Source organism: Argopecten irradians, chromosome 11, assembly GCF_041381155.1.
Source record: "Argopecten irradians isolate NY chromosome 11, Ai_NY, whole genome shotgun sequence".
Classification (NCBI taxonomy): domain Eukaryota; kingdom Metazoa; phylum Mollusca; class Bivalvia; order Pectinida; family Pectinidae; genus Argopecten; species Argopecten irradians.
This window is the reverse complement of record NC_091144.1, coordinates 42576767-42596154: the sequence shown is the minus strand read 5'-3', so window position 1 is coordinate 42596154 and position 19388 is coordinate 42576767. Positions and strand designations below refer to the sequence as shown.

Below are 19388 nucleotides of genomic sequence, written 5' to 3'. Positions count from 1 at the left end.
AAATGCATATCAAATAATAAAATTTAATTATTGATTTTTTAAAGCAATAAAAATTACATTCTACTGTGTTTAGTATCATTATATAACTCAGGTTTTGACAATTTATTTATTGACTCAAATTAGGAGTAAGTTCTTCATTATTTATTATTTAATTTCACTGTTGACAGAGAAATTCAAAGAAAAACCCATCCTATTGAAGCCACACCCCCTTAATACCACCGTTGAGTATGGGGAGACTGCCTCGCTACAGTGCAAAGTGGAGAGTGTGGTACAGCCCCATATTCAGGTAAGAGTTGTCTGCCCTTGTGGGAGGTTTTTTGTAAGGTCATTTATCTTGTCACTTGACAATTAATGAGGTAGTTTCCAAAATCTAATTAGGATATGAAAGCTATAAACCACTTAGAGCCTTTAATTGGTGTTTTTAATTTGTCAAAAAAAATGTTTTGGCGAAAGTTAATTGTCTACAAGGAAAAAAATCATATCAAGATATATACGGCTGTATAGAATTCTTTACAACAAAGATTTAAACATGCAGAATAAGCTAAGGGTTAATACTTTTTCTCAGTGGTTGAAACGTGTGGACGATCCATCTGAAGTAAAGAACATCAACACAACGTTAAGACTGGGTGGACAGCAGTTTATCGTATTAAAAACAGGTGAAGTTTGGCCAGGACCAGACAACACTTACCTCAACAAATTAGTGATCCATAAAGCTCGTGATAGGGACTCGGGAGTGTACATTTGTCTGGGCGCCAACGCCATGGGCTACAACGTTAGGAGTGCATACCTAACTGTCGTCAACTGTAAGTACAACTATATCATACCCCCAAACACTTGTTGGCCTTTCCTAGTAATAAGGCTAATTATAATCCTACGTCTTATCAGAATCAAGATTGAAGAATCTCAGTGTCTGGTTAACCTTGCAGACTAGTTCTAGATCCTGCTAGATATACAGTACACTCTTTTTATAACATTTCCAGTTTTTACGATTTTCCAGTTTTATTGTAGGAAAAAAAAAAAAAAAACCTACTAGCCTGTTTGTGAGTAACAACAAGAGCCTGTCTGGGATGACTGTATGATCGTTGACAGAGGTCAACCTTCTCACAAACACTAATGATTCTATTGCTGTGAAGGTATTTCACATTTGAACGATAAAAAAATTTCAATTAGAACTCAATAAGTTTCCTCTTCTAATGCATTGTTGGAATAAATGTTTATTAATTAATAACATATTGATTTTTTTTTCTTGTACTGTACTACATTTTCTCTTCTTCTTTTTGCAGCAAATCCACATAGATCATCGCTGGACTCTGATAATGGAAACAGTAGTCTCCCCTTGATGATCGCCGTTCCTACATGTATCATCATTATCATTGTTGTCATGGCAATCATTCTTTTACAAAAGCGGAAAAGCTGCAATAATTCATCAAACTCCAATACGAGAAATACCAGGTTTAATCCAGTGCCTACCCATGAGACTGAGCCTTACCCGCCACTTCAACACAATCCCACCACAAACTTACATATCAACCCGATGCAAAATGTGAATATCAGAGACATGTATCCAGGGGTACAGAACCCACATCTAATACAAAATAGTCGAGAAAAATTATCAAAAAATCATAGTATTGATTTTTATACAGACATATCATCAGTTTCGCAAAGTAGAAATAATCCACACTCGTCACAACATATGTATTCCTACTGATGTAGTGTGTCTTAGTTGTGTGTGTTACCATGGTAACCAGTGTTCAGTTAGCATGGAGACAATAATACACCTTAAATCTACAGGATGTGAACTTGTTCAGTGACTCTGAAGACAAATGTACTGTGATCAATCTTCATATCAGTAACTACACGACAGAAAATAACCCATTCTGCAGCTGATGTGTAGTGATCCACTTGTGCAGCTGATGAGTAGTGATCCACTTGTGCAGCTGATGAGTAGTGATCCACTTGTGCAGCTGATGAGTAGTGATCCACTTGTGCAGCTGATGAGTAGTGATCCACTTGTGCAGCTGATGAGTAGTGATCCACTTGTGCAGCTGATGAGTAGTGATCCACTTGTGCAGCTGATGAGTAGTGATCCACTTGTGCAGCTGATGAGTAGTGATCCACTTGTGCAGCTGATGAGTAGTGATCCACTTGTGCAGCTGATGAGTAGTGATCCCATTGTGCAGCTGATGTGTAGTGATCCACTTCTGCAGCTGATGTGTAGTGATCCACTTGTGCAGCTGATGTGTAGTGATCCACTTGTGCAGCTGATGAGTAGTGATCCACTTGTGCAGCTGATGAGTAGTGATCCACTTGTGCAGCTGATGAGTAGTGATCCACTTGTGCAGCTGATGAGTAGTGATCCACTTGTGCAGCTGATGTGCAGTGATCCACTTGCCAAAGTTGTGTATATGTGTACCATTACATTAAAATCTTAAAATACGGTTGTGATATACGACTTCAGTGGAAGAGTCACTATTTGTAAAAAATTGAGGAAAAATAATTCAGCAAAGCATCAGATGTTATTGGTTGCGTGGTCACAATCTTCAATATTATGGTGGGCAACTGTATGGTTGTGCCTCCTAAGTGATTCCATTGTGTACTGACATTTTGGAGGTGTGATACAAGTGATAAGCTTCTTCATTTTGCCCTTGTTGTTAGTTTAAGGGTCAAAGTTGCAATATTCAATACAGAAGTGAACAAAATAATCAATGCTGCAATTAGTTGAAAATATAAGACATTTTTAATGAATGATCTACAAAACCATTAAAGTCAGGTTCCTACATTAAAATTTCTACAAACATGGTGTATTTTGTACCAGGACACAAAAAAGTGCATTTGTTTGTGTGTGAACAAATATAGATGAATATATGTGATGTTAAAGCAGAAAAGTCATTATTATCATCAAGTAATATATTTCCAAACGGTGACTTCCAGATGAACCATTAATTATGAGGACATGACTGCGAGTGTTGCATTCATGGTGTCATAGAAGACGGCCAAGCCTGTGATGATATTTGCCCATATATGATAGCAAGTGATGTTAGAGAATGTTTAAGTGTTAATTATAGCCAAAAAGGAAAATAATGTAAGAAAGATAGGAAGTGAGGTAAAAAATACAGAAACTGAGGTGAGAAAGACAAAGAGTGAGGTGAGAAAGACAGGAAGTGAGGCAAGAAAGACAGGAAGTGAGGCAAGAAAGACAGGAAGTGATGTAAGAAAGACAGGAAGTGAGGTGAGAAAGACAGGAAGTGAGGTGAGAAAGACAGGAAGTGATGTAAGAAAGACATGAAGTGAGGTGAGAAAGACAGGAAGTGATGTAAGAAAGACAGGAAGTGAGGTAAGAATGACAGGAAGTGAGGTGAGAAAGACAGGAAGTGAGGTGAGAAAGACAAGGAGTGATGTAAGAAAGACAGGAAGTGATGTAAGAATGACAGCAAGTGATGTAAGAAAGACAGGAAGTGATGTAAGAATGACAGGAAATGAGGTGAGAAAGAGAGGAAGTGATGTAAGAAAGAGAGGAAGTGATGTAAGAATGACAGCAAGTGAGGTAAGAATGACAGCAAGTGAGGTAAGAATAACAGGAAGTGAGGCAAGAATGACAGCAAGTGATGTAAGAATGACAGCAAGTGATGTAAGAATGACAGGAAGTGAGGCAAGAATGACAGCAAGTGATGTAAGAATGACAGCAAGTGATGTAAGAATGACAGCAAGTGAGGTAAGAATGACAGCAAGTGAGGTAAGAAAGACAGGAAGTGATGTAAGAATGACAGGAAGTGAGGTAGGAATGACAGCAAGTGAGGTAAGAATGACAGCAAGTGATGTAAGAATGACAGCAAGTGAGGTAAGAATGACAGGAAGTGATGTAAGAATGACAGCAGGTGATGTAAGAATGTCAGCAAGTGAGGTGAGAAAGACAGGAAGTGATGTGAGAAAGACAGCAAGTGAGGTAAGAATGACAGCAAGTGATGTAAGAATGACAGTAAGTGATGTAAGAATGACAGTAAGTAATGTAAGAATGACAGCAAGTGATGTAAGAATGACAGGAAATTTTGTGGAAAGTCATGAAGAAGTATGAAATTTGACAGATAATCATAAGACATCTTTTAGACATAGCTTCATTCAACAGGGGCTTGGTGCAAATTTTCAACTCATATTCCATAATATGTATTACAGCTAACATTTTTGTGGGTAGATCAGAAAGTCAAGTCCCTGTGGCTGCTTCTGTCTGAGTATGATAATTTCTTCAATATTTTTCAAGACTCTAGAAACTGAGCACGCTGAAAATTGAAAGGACTTGAGCAGTATTTTCTGTTCAGAATATTTTCCATCTAAAATATGAAGACAGTATTATGGGTTTACTCTTTTTTTACCTTTAGGAATTTTTGAATTTTCAAAAAAAAAAAAAAAAAAAAAAAAATTGTTAAAGTTTTGCATCTCAACTCTAAATGTTGTTTGTTCCATATTTCCCTTAAATTCTAATTCGTATTGACAGCTCTCAATATGTATATATTTTTTTTTCAAAATAAGCATAAGTAAGTTATTGTAAATTAATAAATCAATGAAAGAAATATTGTGTCGTAATCTAATGAATATACTTTAATTTTTTGGTAGCAATATTAATTCCTGTTTGTATACCGGTACATTAGTGTAATTCCTTTGGTCCTCCATATTGTCTGCTGAAGGCAGAAATTGAATGTTTATAAATTAATACAAAGTTTCTACTTTAACAGTTGGTTGAAATCCCTATAATCAACTCAGATATATAAGGCCTCTGGCACATTAGTAGCAGCAATACTGCCGCAATACATACTTTTCGTATGCAATTGAGTTTGCTGCACACACTTGCCACACCAAAGCCGTACATAGTTGTGGCACCATTGCGTTACTCTTTCTGGTCTATATTTAAACAAGTAAGGTTTTAATATAAAATATTAAAAATTGTTTGATTCTTTTTACAGATATGGACAAAATGACCTTTTGGATTTATTTGGTGATAAAATTGTTTTTATCAATCCTGAATTACTTTAGTGGGCCGGGATACATGATTTTAAAGATGCTCCACCGCCAAGAGAGCATAAATGATATTCATCATTTGAACAATAATGGGTGTTTAATTGTGTATATATATGCCTAATTAACACAAAAAAATAATATAAAATAATGCATTTTGTCTTTAGTGCATGCGCAATCCTTCCTTCTATATAGGATATAGTGCCACGAAATTTTTTCGGGATGCAATTAATTATTTTTCATACTTTTTGACATGAAATAAAATTAGAAGTTCAAACTTTCCAATGGTGGTAATAATGTAAAGTAAGTAACTTTTGTAACTGAAGAAAAAAAAGACTTAATCATCTGCTCCTGTTTTTGATAGTGAAAAAATACCATTTGTCAGCGGTGGAGCATCTTTAAGAAAGCTAAACATTTAAATACTTGTGACATAAAATGACCAATAAAAACACATTGGTTAAACTTCGCCTACAAACGTGATAAATGCAATGACACTAATTCTCACTACCACTTGTAACTTTATGATACCTCATAAATCCAATGGAAGACATTTCCATCACCTTTGTCCTTCATACACCTCAACCTCTTGAACCACTATTTGAATTGAAGGTCAACTAATTTTAATCTATTTTAGTAAATAGTGCCAGAATGGTGTGGCAATAGTGCCAGAAAGGTGTGGCAATAGTGCCAGAAAGGTGTGGCAATAGTGCCAGAATGGTGGCAATAGTGCCAGAATGGTGTGGCAATAGTGCCAGAATGGTGTGGCAATGGTGCCAGAATGGTGTGGCAATGGTGCCAGAATGGTGTGGCAATAGTGCCAGAATGGTATGGCAATGGTGTCAAAATGGTGTGGCAATGGTGTCAGAATGGTGTGGCTAGCTGCACTAACCTGCTCCTTTCTTATAATATTGCTGCACACTTTTGCTTTTTGTAAAGGCTAGCTGTTCCAGCCTTTCAATAAGAATAGGTGACAAAGTAAAACCTGGTAGAGGTGATCAGCCCACAGTAAACAGGGTCTGTCACCACATCTGTTTGTCAGTCTCATACTTAATTATCTTCATAATTTCAAAATTATATATTAATTTGAATAATTTTTATTAACAATAGGTTATTGTTCTCCTGTGTTATTATATTAATCAAGTCCGCTTTATTCATAATGCCCAAATTAAAACAGGACAACCCCTCATTGTCAATGTGGTGTGACACTTCTATCTAGTGGGATAAATTGGAGACAGATATTCGGCTGTCAACAAAAATAATATATAATAGGTCAACTATGGTGAATTTCATTTTACATACCTGATAAAAAAACCAGGTCAGATTAATTTTTCTATTTAACTGACAAGTAGATTTTGGTTTTATAAGTAACTCATTACCAGGCATAGTGTATCTTGGCCTGTTATTACAGATGTTTTTAATTATACCCCCCAACAAAGTTAAAGGGGGAGGGGGGATACTGGAATAGGGTTGTCTGTCTGTAGACACAACTTTGTCAGGCAAACTCCTCCTAAACCACTTGACAGATTTTGATAAAATTTGGTACACAGAACCCTGACATAAAGCGGAGTTGAGTAAACTATATAGGGTTCTGTAATCCCCTATTAATGGAGTTATTACTAAATTTGTACAGCGGAAAAAAGATGTAAATTTGCAATGAACGGAGAGTGGATGTTTAAAAGGATAAATGTGCATTGGTATTATACTCAATAATTCATTTTTATTGATAGAAATACAAATCTATAAAGACAGACCTTGTGACACAGAGATGCAATGGAATATTACAATGTTTTATATCAAAAACTTATGTATTCATACACTATCAAATCAATGGCTGGAATAGTTAATAATAGGATCTAGTTTAAGAATTTATTTTGTTTATTTTGAGTTAAAAATGTTTTTCATTAACTCCATGGTATTAAGAATAAATACAAAATGCAAGAAGAAAAATTGTACTGGGAGTTATGATGAAAATGATTGATTTTCTGCTGTTGTGAGTAAGATAATTCATGAGTGTTTGATGTCTTAAAGACGAGTTATATATACTAATTCTATTTTTCTAATGTTGGTAAGAGATACCAAAGAGACCTGATGATTTAAGGAAGCATTATCGAGAATTACATGTTGTTTGTTTCTGTGCAATACTTTTTATCTGTATGACATGAAAGATGTTGTTTTGTTGACTGCTCCCAACCTTTTACATACAAAAGTAAGCTATTCTGGCTCCCAACCTTTTACATACAAAAGTTAGCTATTCTGGCTCCCAACCTTTTACATACAAAAGTTAGCTATTCTGGCTACCAACCTTTTACATACAAAAGTTAGCTATTCTGGCTCTCAACCTTTTACATACTAAAGTAAGCTATTCTGGCTCCCAACCTTTTACATACAAAAGTTAGCTGTTCTGCCTCCCAAACTTTTTACATACAAAAGTTAGCTATTCTGGCTCCCAACCTTTTACATACAAAAGTTAGCTGTTCTGCCTCCCAAACTTTTTACATACAAAAGTTAGCTATTCTGGCTCCCAACCTTTTACATACAAAAGTTAGCTATTCTGCCTCCCAACCTTTTACATACGAAAGTTAGCAATTCTGGCTCCCAACCTTTTACATACAAAAGTTAACTATTCTGGCAGATCACTGTTTGGTATTCTTACATAAGTTTAATGCTGGAAGGGAAAAAAATTGAAAAACAAACCTCACTATAGTACTATAGAAGATCGTACAAATAAAACTTTTAATAATCTTTCTACATTTGCATGTAAAAGGTGTATGAACTATTTTGTACAAAATTGTTCGGACCCTGGTGTCTACAGAACTGTGTGGACTCCGGTGTCTACAGAACTGTGTGGACTCTGGTGCCTACAGAACTGTGTGGACTCTGGTGTCTACAGAACTGTGTGGACTCTGGTGTCTACAGAACTGTGTGGACTCTGGTGTCTACAGAACTGTGTGGACTCTGGTGTCTACAGAACTGTGCGGTGTCTACAGAACTGTCTACAGAACTGTGTGGACTCTGGTGTCTACAGAACTGTGTGGACTCCGGTGTCTACAAAATTAAACATTTTCGTTATGGAATTGTTCAGAATTATGTTTTGTAGAAAAAAACATTTCCATGCAGTGCTTTCATGTAAATATTGCATTATTCATTTGTAATTTATTTTCATTAATTTCTATAAGTATTTTACAGTTATGAAGTGGTGTACTATAAGAGAGTAAAAAACACAGAAAGTGTTCATATCAAAATATTGATTTTGTTGTTTTTGTGCCTGTTAGTTCACACAATACATTGTGAGAAATAGTTTTATCAAACTTACATTGGCAAATCCAAGATGGCCAACTTTGACAAAGGATGTTACTGACCTTTACAATAGGTGAACTTTAATGTTGTAAATGCATTGCTATTGGTGACCTTGACCTTATTGTTTTCTGAACTAGTGGAGCGACACCTAAACAATATGTTACAAATGAAATTAAGAACGAATGACAACTCTTTTGACCCAGTTTTAACTCATAAATGGCCTTCACCCATGATGTGACCTACTTATTCATTCAAGGTCATTATATGCAAGCGTGCATTATGAAGATTGTCTGCAAAGCTATGACATCTATATAGAACATATATTCATAAAATAAAGTTTTATTAATGCTTGAATATTATTTTTTCTCTATAATTCTGAGAAAACTTTGTACTTCGAAATTTGACTTTAATATGCGTACTGGGTCATATGTGTATACACACTACAATGTCATACCATCAAACCCTCAAATTCAGACATTTAAGACAGAAGTCTCACATTCTAGTTCAATATTCTTTATACATTTGTACTTATTCTATGAAGTAAACATGCTAATAATAATAAATATTGCACAGTCTGTCAAAGTTTTGAAGAAATTGAACCTATCATTTTTTCTAAATTGATATTCAAATTTATCATTTTTGAGTAGCTTCTATGAATGAACAAGAGATCCCAGAAGAATCTTGGCGACCACCAAATATTGATCATTGTCTGAGAATTGAAAGAGGGATTTTTTCTCTGCTTTTCAAACCTCAATTATGAACATTCAAGATGGTGACCTATTGGCCATTTTATTGACCTATCGGTCCCAAAATTCAATATGAACAACTTTGGCGCAATGAGAACCTAAATGTGAAATTTGAGAAAGATCCCTTCACAACTTTCTGAGAAATACCGATAACAAACTTCAACTATTAAAATCCAAGATGGCTACCTGATGGCCCTCTTGTAGACCGATCCTTCCTAAAATGCAATATGCACAAATAGGACCCAAGGGGAACCTACATATGAAGTACTTTCTGAGAAATAGCAATAACATGACTTGTTAACGGACGGACGGAAGGACGGACGGTCCATGGACAAAAGGTAATTTGAAGAGCCCACCATATGATTATAGTGGGTTTAAAAACCAGCATTAATTAGTCTTTAAACAGGGGCGTAGCTTGCTCTATAAAAAAGCCCAGGCTTGCACATAAAAATCCTTGTACTCGTTTTCACATATATGTATAATTCAATTTGTACACATGAAAACATTCTGTAACGTAAGAAAGTTCCGTCCATCTACCCTCAAGTCCCCTAAGAGTCACTCAAGATACATGTAGAACTTATCATGAGATTTTCATACACTTCAACCCCCTAGGCGGCCCCCAGACCCCTCGCCTGGGCTTGCACATTTAAGCCTCTAGCTACGCCCCTGTTAAATAAATAAAACACTTAAAAATATCAATCTCTCTTGGAATAAAATACAATTTGAAATATTCTCTTGGGATATAATACAATTAGAAATACCATTCTATTTATATATAATACACTTAGAAATATCAATCTCTTTTGGAATATAAAACACTTAAAATATAAATCTCTCTTGGAATAAAATACAATTTGAAATATTCCCTTGGAATATAATACACTTTGAAATACCATTCTCTTGGAATATTACACACTTAGAAATATCATTCTCTTCGAATATAATACGTTTTGAAATATTATTCTTTTTTTAATATAACACGCTAAGAAATATCATGTTCTTGGAATATATAATACGCTTAGAAATATATTTTTCTTGTTTTGTAGCTGTGTATGTGTATGTCTAAATATTTTCAAATACCAGGTAAATCATTTTTCCGAAAAAAGGCCGAGAAGGCTGTATCGCTTACCTTATTTTATTTCCTAAAGGATTTTGAAGATTTACTTTTAATTATTTCGTCGGGGCTCACCCGTTCTGCTCCAGGGGATGGACAACAGGACATAAGCTTTGGGCAAGGTGACCTAAAAACATTCTTCAAAGTCCATGTGTACGGAGAATGACGCCTGCCTATTTCTTAAATTGTGTGTAAAGGGCAATAACTCCCATATTTTTCTTATTTTCCCATTACCTTATGCAAGCCTATTAATTTGCTTTTATAACTTCTAATAAACGTCATTATTTATAAATTATATTGTATGATAATATATATTGATACATTTTACTTTATAAGTATCTATTCAAATAAACATTACAGAACGAATGATTTCCAGTAATTAACGGCAATTTTTATGTTACAATAAATATAGTTTCTGATCGAAATAAATATTTCTATCTGTCAAAGTCCATATAGAATGCAGAATAAATACATATTTTCTCATATCTCTGTGGCACATCATCTAGTCTGTCTGTGGTCTGGATGTAGTGGACATTTTACCTGGACACGATGTCCACCTGTAGTGGACACCGTGTTCACACGTAGTGCACTCCGTGTCTACCTGTAGTCTAAATCTTGTGCACTCCGTGTCTACCTGTAGTCTAAACCTCGTGCACTCCGTGTCTACCTGTAGTCTAAACCTCGTGCACTCCGTGTCCACTCGTAGTTCACACCGTGTGCACAATGTGTAACCTTTAGTCTACTAGGCCTACCAACTGTAGATGCCTACATAATGACTCCAAGATAATTATGTAGAAAGTCGGTAACTCGGCGATTAATTGAGAATTTCATCAGTGCATGTAATGCACACAATGAAATTAGAATTTCATGAGCAAACCGAAATAAGATATAATTATGCATTTACGGCATCATGCTAAACATCAAGCCCTGCAAAGCGAAAGTCTCGCCAAAACGAGACTTGGAAAGGCTCCACGAGACTTTAGAATCTCGCATCCCGCGAGATCTTCAGTTTTAAAAATGGAAGAATGATAGTAAAGGAAAACGTAAACAAAGAGAAACATTAAACACTGCAATATTTATTGCATCAAACATCAAAATTCCATTTAAATTTCAAAAATCCATGAACGGACATCGGTCTGTCGACTCGTCTAACCAGTCCTCATTGTCTGTCTAACTGTGTGTTAGACATCACTTGCGCTCTTCGCTCCTGTAACATAGAAAAAGGGAACTTATATGGAACGCAAGCCAACTTTGCTCATGCATGTGTATAGAAAGGAAATCATGTACATGAAGTCATTCCATGTATACTAAACAACTCATTTCTTATAATAAACCAAAACCAATACAAAGATAACTTTGTAAGCAAGAAAGAAGGTGGGTAAGGGTCCTGGGAATTACATGTATATCTTATTTCGGTTTGCTCATGAAATTCTAATTTCATTGTGTGCATTACATGCACTGATGAAATTCTCAATTTCATATCGCAAACCTCAATAAGATATAATTATGCATGTTTAAAGCATACATCTGTACTTACCTACAGATAACACTGCTTTCTTTACTCGATAGATCAGAAGATTCCCTCAAATAATGTCTCCTGAACGTAGAGACTTTTGACCAGTGGCCTCTCTCCATTATTTCCTGGCAAGATAGTCCCATTGCCCGAGCTTTTGAAGTAGAGGCACTGCGGGTAGAGTGTGCCTTGAACTTGTCAGTGTCAACACCCGCCATACCTAACAGGGAAACTAACCAGCCCGCAACTGTACACGAGACAACAGGTTTGTGTGGCTCTACGTAACTAAGTAGAATCTGGGTTCGACTAGTAGCGTCACGATTTCTCCAAGACTCAGACCTCGACAGATATTCTCTAAGAGTCTGTACTACACACAAATTGGAGTTTTCTACATAAGCTTGAAACACAACCTCAATAGGGGGGTCTCCAACACGACGAGACTTTGTAAGTTTGGCTAACTTGAAAGTAAATTTGGAACCTGTATCCGACATGAACTTTGTGTCTAGAGCGCAAAGCTCAGAAACTCGACTCGCTGAAGTTAAGGCCAATAGCATACTGACCTTCAATGTCAACATCTTATCTGAAAGAACAGACATTGATTCGAGATCGAGAAAACTCAATACCATATCAACATCCCATGTGCCCATATACCTAGGTTGTGGAGGTCTAGCATTGAAGGTGGCATTTAAGAAACGCTTTACAAGGTCATGCTGACCCACCTTAGTTCCGTCAACAATTTCGTGAAATGCTGAAATAGCAGATTTCCGAGAGTTGAGGGTCCTGTATTTATCTCCCTTCTCGAAACGTTCAGATAGGTAGTTAACAACGTTTACCACAGGGGTCTGAAATGGATCAAACTGTTTTCTATTGCACCAGCAACACCACTGACGCCAGCAGCTGTTGAAAGCAGTGTTAGTGCCTTTCCTCCATGAGAACTCTGTCAAGATATTGGCAGCTTCTTCCGAAACTCCTCTACCAACATCCTGTCTCCGGAGATTTTCCACGCCACTAACCTGAAATTGTTCTGGATTAATAGCGGGTGGGACTCTCCTGTTACCGACGTTAGGAGGTCCTTGTACGGGGGTAGTAACACCGGAGTCTCCACTAGCATGCCCAGCAGAGACAGGTACCATGGACGAGATTGCCACGTCGGCGCTATCAGCACTACAGTGGTCTTCTCCAATTGTACTTTCATTAGACACCTCGATATCATGGAGAACGGAGGGAATAGGTACAAACCCTCCTCTGTCCACCTCATTTGGAAGGCATCCGATTGGACTGCGTATGGGTCTGAGCGCCAGCTCACATACCTGGACATTTGGTGATTGTGCCGACTCGCAAACAAGTCGAGCTTGAATGGACCCATGAGACGGTTTAGAGCCTTGAACACCTCTTCCTTCAAGTGCCAGTCGCTGCTGTCCTGGAAGTTGCGAGATTGCCAATCCGCCTCCGTGTTCAAACTGCCTGGAAGGTACTCTGCTGTCAGATACATTCCCTTTTTCAGACAGTAATCCCATAAATCCTTGGTCAGCAACGGTAGCTGGCGAGATTTGGTCCCCGCCCCCCATCTTTTGTATATATGCTACCGCTGTCCGATTGTCTAGTCTCAGATGAACATGACTTGGGAAATTTTCCTTTGTGTAGGATCTCAGGGCTAATAGTGCTGCCTCCAGTTCCAGCACATTGACCTCCTCCGAGGTCCATAGGCCCTGAACCCTGCTGGTACCTGATGCCGACCCCCACCCTTTTTTTTGAGGCGTCCGTCTCTATGATCAGATCCGGGCCTGCATTTATAATAGCCTTCCCATTCCAACTCTCCATCTGACAGATCCACCATCTCAACTCCCCCAGACAATCCGAGGAAAGAGTTACTAACGCTTGGTAAGATTTGTCCAATAGGAAGGTCTGGATTTGGGACATTTGAAGATGTCTGTAATGCAGAGGGGCGGGAGCCACCGCTTGCAAGGTCGAGGTCATGTGACCCAAGGTCTCTGACATCTCCCTCACTGTGACTATTTTGTTTGTCAACAAATGACGACACTTGTCGATGACCTTTGACACCTTCCTTTGAGGTAGTGACAATGTCATTTCCATTGAGTTGACTAGATAGCCTAAAAATTCTATCTCGTGAGTAGGGATCCAAACTGATTTCTCTGTGTTTATCAGAAATCCGAGTTGGTCCAACAGGAATTTCAGAGAGTGTATGTCCATAGGGAGCTTTTCCTTGGATTGGTTCATAAGAATCATGTCCCATTCGGACACCTATCCTTTTCATGAGGGCTACCACTGGTTTCATCAGTTTGGTGAAGAACTGAGGGCCTGGAGCTAGCCCAAAGGGCATTGCCACAAACATGTATATTTGGTCCCCCCAAAGAAACTTCAGAAATTTCTGATGAGTTGGATGGACCGGTACTGTGAAGTAAGCGTCCTTTAGGTCTAGTTTTACCATGAAATCGTCCTTCTGAATCAGTGTCTTTAGAGACTGTACCCCCTCCATCTGAAAATGCTGATACTCCACACACGAGTTCAGTCTCTTCAGATTTATTACTGGACGATTTCCCCCGTCCTTCTTTGGAACCAAGAATACAGGGCTTAGAAACTGACCCGTGCAATGAAACGATTTGACAATCAAGTTCTTCTCTCCAACATGGTTTGTACCTCTGACTCTAATAAATGTGCGTCATGACCCTCCACCCATGGTGATGGGATCCGATTTTGAAAGGGTTCTTTGATCAGCGGAATTTTTATCCCTTGTACCATTTCCAGAACCTGAGGGTCCCGAGTGATAACTTTCCAGTTGTCTATGAAATGTCTTAAACGACCCCCTACTGGTTTGTTTATGATCATTCGCCGAAAAGAAAGTGACTTTATTTCTAGATGAACGAGGTTTAAATCCAAGTTGAACTCGGCTGGAGGTTCGTTCGGTACTTTTAACAGAGTCTGAGGTATTGCGTTTAGATTTTTGTTTACCTGTAATGAAGGTAATAAACCTACCTTTATAGGATTTTTGGGCTCCTTTTGCGTCCCCGGAAAGAGTTGGATCGGCCACCACTTCCTCCTCCTCGAAATGGGGCCTTCTTCTGAAAGGGTTTTCCAGTATGCTACAATTCATATCAGTCGTTTGAATGAAAAATTATGCATGGTAGACGGAGGATGACGATGTATGGAACATGATGACTATCGTACATCATGACCCTCCATGTCAGATGACCCAACAAGGGGAGATAATTAAAAAAAAATCCTATGGAACTATTACTCTGCCATTATCTTAAATAAAATGGATTTGAGACTTTAATGTAGTGTTTGGTGTTTGTCTCTATGACATGTATTAGAAGAAAAAAAAACAAGGAGTTCATCAATACTGAACTTATTATACAATGTAATTACTATCAGTATGTACATGTACATGTATCTATGACACCATATTTTTGGGACCGCAGTGGCCAAGTAGGTAAGATGTCCCGACATATTACCACAAGCCCTCTACTTCAAAGATGCAGGTTCAAATCCCATGTGGGGCATGCGTAGTTGCCAGGTACTGACCGCTGGTTGGGGGATTTTCTCCAGCTTTCCTTTACCAACAAATTTGGCATGTCCTTACATGGCTCTGGCTGTTAATAGGACGTTAAAGTAATAAAACTATAAATACTCAATGACATCACCAATATCAGCACAAATCCTACTGACACTGTGATATAAATATCACATGATATGAAAGATTCGGAATCGTCCTGATATCACAAGTTTTGTATTCTTAAAATTGAAATATGTATTTTATTGAACAATCATGTAAAAGTCTCTGTTAACACCATTTTATCAAAAAGAAACTGTTTTTTCCCACATATTTATTTAAATAAGAAATTGAAAATAGTCGACAATATCGGCCTCAGGCCGAACACTCAATCTCTTTAGCTTACAAATACATACATTTTAGAGAACAAGAAAAGTTAAATAGTGTTTTTATATAGAGAAAATAACAAAATAACACTATAGTTTCCATGGATATGGATTGTATGACACTCAATAAGTTATTATTTAAAAAAAAAAAAAAAAAAAAATCTGTTCAAATCATCATGAAGCTTGATTACATACATACTATGAAAATGAGAAAATAAGCCAATTACCTCCCCTTACCCATATCAAAACCATACCAAAAATTGCTGAGAATTTTACATAATACATTTCAAAGAATCCTTCAAAAATGGTCAGTCTGTGAAGGAATATGTATGTTTGTATTTTCTATGGAATTTGTCAGTAGGGGGAGATAACTCCAAATTGCATGAAATTTTGAGCACCAACCATCACATAAACTTACAAACTTGGACCATTGGTGTTAAATGTTTTGGTATGTAAGTTGTTGTGCATTAAATAATACTGTTTCCTTATAAACTAGAAATAAAAAAAACCACAATGAACATAAAAGGATGGATGTAGCAAGACCATTGGTCTCCTAATGAAACAACTTGCCCCCCCCCCTCCCTCAGATAAAAAATATGAATGCGGTTTTATTATAATTTAAAAGTCATACAACTAAAATCAATATTACATGAATATCAATAACAATATTATCTTATAATACCATTTAGCGTGGCACTATAAACATGGTATAACAAGAGACATGTTGATTTCAATTTTGAAAAATAAGCCCCAACCTAACACACACATACATGATAGGGTGTACATTGTATGTTCATGAGTGCCATGATGATGAGTATACGTACATGTACATGGTGCACATTATATAGACTGGAGCCCAGAAGGTGTACACATAGATTTGCTAATTCCCTAACCCCATTTTATAAAAAATTAGCTGTTTCAATAGCAATTATCTCTTAATCATTTTAGCCTCCACCTCTGAGTTGCCCCTGTGACCCAGGCCCCAGTCTTCCTATGTAAAAAGCCCCTGTGGTCTCAGTCATGTATTATACCATTAGAGCTATACACGGACGCAGATTGATAACAAGATACTAACTAGCGCACGTGCTCGAAACATGTTAGTATTTAATTATCTGTGTGATATTGAGTAAAAATATATCGTAAGCAGTATTTTACTGATGAATGCAGCTAGTTCAAATATGGCTGGCTATCATCATAGGTCTCCCAAATACAAGAGGAAGATTATTAAGTACCTTGATATATATATATATATATGGTATCAGGTTTAATGGGACTCTTTAGTTTCAAACTACATATAACGGGATAAACCTTCAAAGATCGTTTTCTAGTTTACTAGATAACGTTTTAATATACCGTTATATGTAGTGTATATAACCGAATTCTGATTAGAACTCAGAGTTGTGATACCGTAAAGAGGGATGTCGGCTGAAATGTCGCAGAGGTACCTGGGCTGTGGAATGAGATAATAAGGTACTGTTTTGGGAGCTTTGTTTCGAGTGAAAACCTAGACTGGTCAGGAATTTCACTCTTGGTCTTAGTACCAATTTCAATTGAATCTCTGGCAATCGACGACATTCTTATATTTACAATGTGTTGATTGATATGACGGTGTAAGAAAATAATTGTTTTAAAATACACAATTTTGATGAATTTCACCAAAAATTTGAATCAGGATTAGGATATCGTTGTATATTCTGTACATTAAAAAGTTATTTTTTGTGTGTTTGTAAGTCTGGATCGTTCAATCTCGTTGTATTAAGCAAAGTTCCATTTCATTCTCATTGTAACGTTCACGATACGTTGGGAAACAAAACATGATTTTCCCGAAATACAATGTTTTACAAATTTTGTTTTACGTCAAATACCACAACAAAATTCGAGTCGTGTATTCTGTACGACATACACATCAATAAAACAAGAAAACATTACGGGTCAAAACATTTATTTTAACTCGTGATATAATATATGCAAATAACCGCCCGTCCGATTATTGGAGTTCAGAAGTATTTTATATTAAAATTACTCTAGTGAGGATGGTGGTCTAGATGTCACTTGAAATAATTTTAGTCGTTACTATGCCCAAATTTTATGTCACATTTAAATGAGATATTTACATATGCAAATGAACATTAACCTTTATTTTCATTAATCAGTCAAACACGATAGTAAATAGTACAGCTATATCGAGTACTGAAGCCATTGCAATGCAAAACGTTCCTTTCTTTAATTTTCCTTGTATATATCACCTTGAAACAGAGATACATATGTAGAAATTCATATGGATACTGACTGGACAGTTTATCTTGGTTAATGTAAGCTAAGAAAAATATCACCAATATGCCACGAAACGGTCGAATGGTTAGCGAGTCGGTATTTCAGATACCAGGAAGGCGTAGGTGTTCGAATCCTTCTATCAACGATATTTCTTTTAATTTTTAGACGACAAAATATAATTTTCCAACATAAAAGTTTATTGGCTCACACAATCAGAACCTTTATCACTGTGTCTGCGGTATATATGATGTATATGTATAGGACATGACCAGCAACTGCAGGAGGATACTACTTCCTGTCAACAATTAACTGTTCAAAGTCATTTCATTTGGAAGTGTGACCTGTACTATGTAGAGACACAACTCGTTTTCAAATTAGACCTCCACAATATCCAGACTCCTCCCGTTTTCAAGCGTGACCCCAACAATATACAGACTCATCCTGTTTTCAAGTTTGACCCTCAACAAAATACAGACTACACCTGTTTTCAAGTGTGTCCCCAACAATATACAGACTCCATCCGTTTTCAAATGTGGCCTCCACAATATACAGACTCGTCCTGTTTTCAAGTGTGACCCCAACATTGTACAGACTACACCTGTTTTCAAGTGTGACCCCCCACAATATACAGACTACACCTGTTTTCAAGTTTGACCCCAACAATATACAGACTACACCTGTTTTCAAGTGTGACCACCACAATATACAGACTACACCTGTTTTCAAGTGTGACCCCAACAATATATAGACTACACCTGTTTTCAAGATTGACCCTCAACAAAATACAGAATTCTCCCTTTTCAAGTGCACCCTCACAATATAAAGACATTTTCAAATGTGACCTCCACAATATCCAGACTCCACCCGTATTCAAATGTGACCCTCACAATATACAGACTCCTCTCCTTTTCAAATGTGACCCTCACAATATACAGACTCCTCCCGTTGTAAAATGTGACCTCCACAATATCCAGACTCCACCCGTGTTCAAATGTGACCCTCACAATATACGACTCCTTCCGTTTTCAAGTGTGACCTCCACAACGTAAAGACTCCATTCGTTTTCAAATGTGACCCTAACAATATAAAGACTCCTCCCGTTCTCAAGTGTGACCTTCACAATATACAGACTCCATCCGTTTTCAAATGTGACCTCCACAACATAAAGACTCAACCCGTGTTCAAATGTAACTCCAACAATATAAAGACTCCTCTCGTTTTCAAATGCGACCCTAACAACATACAGACTCCCCCCGTTTCCAAGTGTGACCTCCACAATATACAGACTCTACCCGTTTTCAAATGTGACACTAACAATATACAGAATCCTTCCGTTTCAAAGTGTGACCCTAACAATATACAGAATCCTCCCGTTTCAAAGTGTGACCCTAGCCATATACGATCCTTCCCGTTTTCAAGTGTGACCACCACAATATACAGACTCCACTCGTTTTCAAATGTGGCCAACAGAATATACAGACTCCATCCATTTTCAAATGTGACCTCTACAATATCCAGACTCCTCCCATCTTCAAATATG

General features: G+C 37.2%; 3 protein-coding genes and 1 long non-coding RNA gene across 5 annotated transcripts in view; 2 read left to right on the top strand and 2 right to left on the bottom strand.

Moving 5' to 3' along the window:
- The window catches only part of LOC138335610 (fibroblast growth factor receptor-like 1), a 153008-nt gene extending 149631 nt beyond the window's left edge, over positions 1 to 3377 (top strand). For both annotated transcript variants that reach the window (XM_069284782.1, XM_069284781.1), the window contains exons 6-8: positions 168 to 286; positions 566 to 803; positions 1284 to 3377. In XM_069284782.1, coding sequence (XP_069140883.1) covers positions 168 to 286; positions 566 to 803; positions 1284 to 1708 — 782 coding nt within the window. In that variant the 3' untranslated portion in view covers positions 1709 to 3377. The remainder of the gene's footprint in view (positions 1 to 167; positions 287 to 565; positions 804 to 1283) is intronic.
- On the bottom strand, positions 1786 to 2638 carry LOC138334651 (chondroitin proteoglycan 1-like). Its single transcript, XM_069283288.1, has 2 exons — positions 2602 to 2638; positions 1786 to 2387 (listed from the first exon to the last, which is right to left on the bottom strand). The coding sequence occupies exons 1-2, from the start codon at positions 2636 to 2638 to the stop codon at positions 1786 to 1788; spliced, it is 639 nt and encodes a 212-aa protein (XP_069139389.1).
- On the top strand, positions 3341 to 7700 carry LOC138335611 (uncharacterized). Its single transcript, XM_069284784.1, has one exon. It carries the CDS (start codon positions 3341 to 3343, stop codon positions 4070 to 4072), a length of 732 nt encoding a protein of 243 aa, XP_069140885.1. The 3' UTR covers positions 4073 to 7700.
- Positions 7701 to 11220: 3520 nt separating this feature from the next.
- LOC138335614 (uncharacterized) lies at positions 11221 to 12227 on the bottom strand. Its single transcript, XR_011210308.1, has 2 exons — positions 11702 to 12227; positions 11221 to 11371 (listed from the first exon to the last, which is right to left on the bottom strand). It is a non-coding gene; the product is annotated as an uncharacterized lncRNA (long non-coding RNA).
- Positions 12228 to 19388: the final 7161 nt, after the last annotated feature.

Coding starts and splice junctions, on each gene's coding strand:
- LOC138334651 (XM_069283288.1), bottom strand. CDS start 2,638: ATGAAGAAGCTTATCACTTGTATCACACCTCCAAAAT. Junction 2,388..2,601: donor TTGTATCACACCTCCAAAAT/GTCAGTACACAA, acceptor AACTTTGGCAAG/TGGATCACTGCACATCAGCT.
- LOC138335611 (XM_069284784.1), top strand. CDS start 3,341: ATGACAGGAAGTGAGGTGAGAAAGACAGGAAGTGAGGTGAGAAAGACA.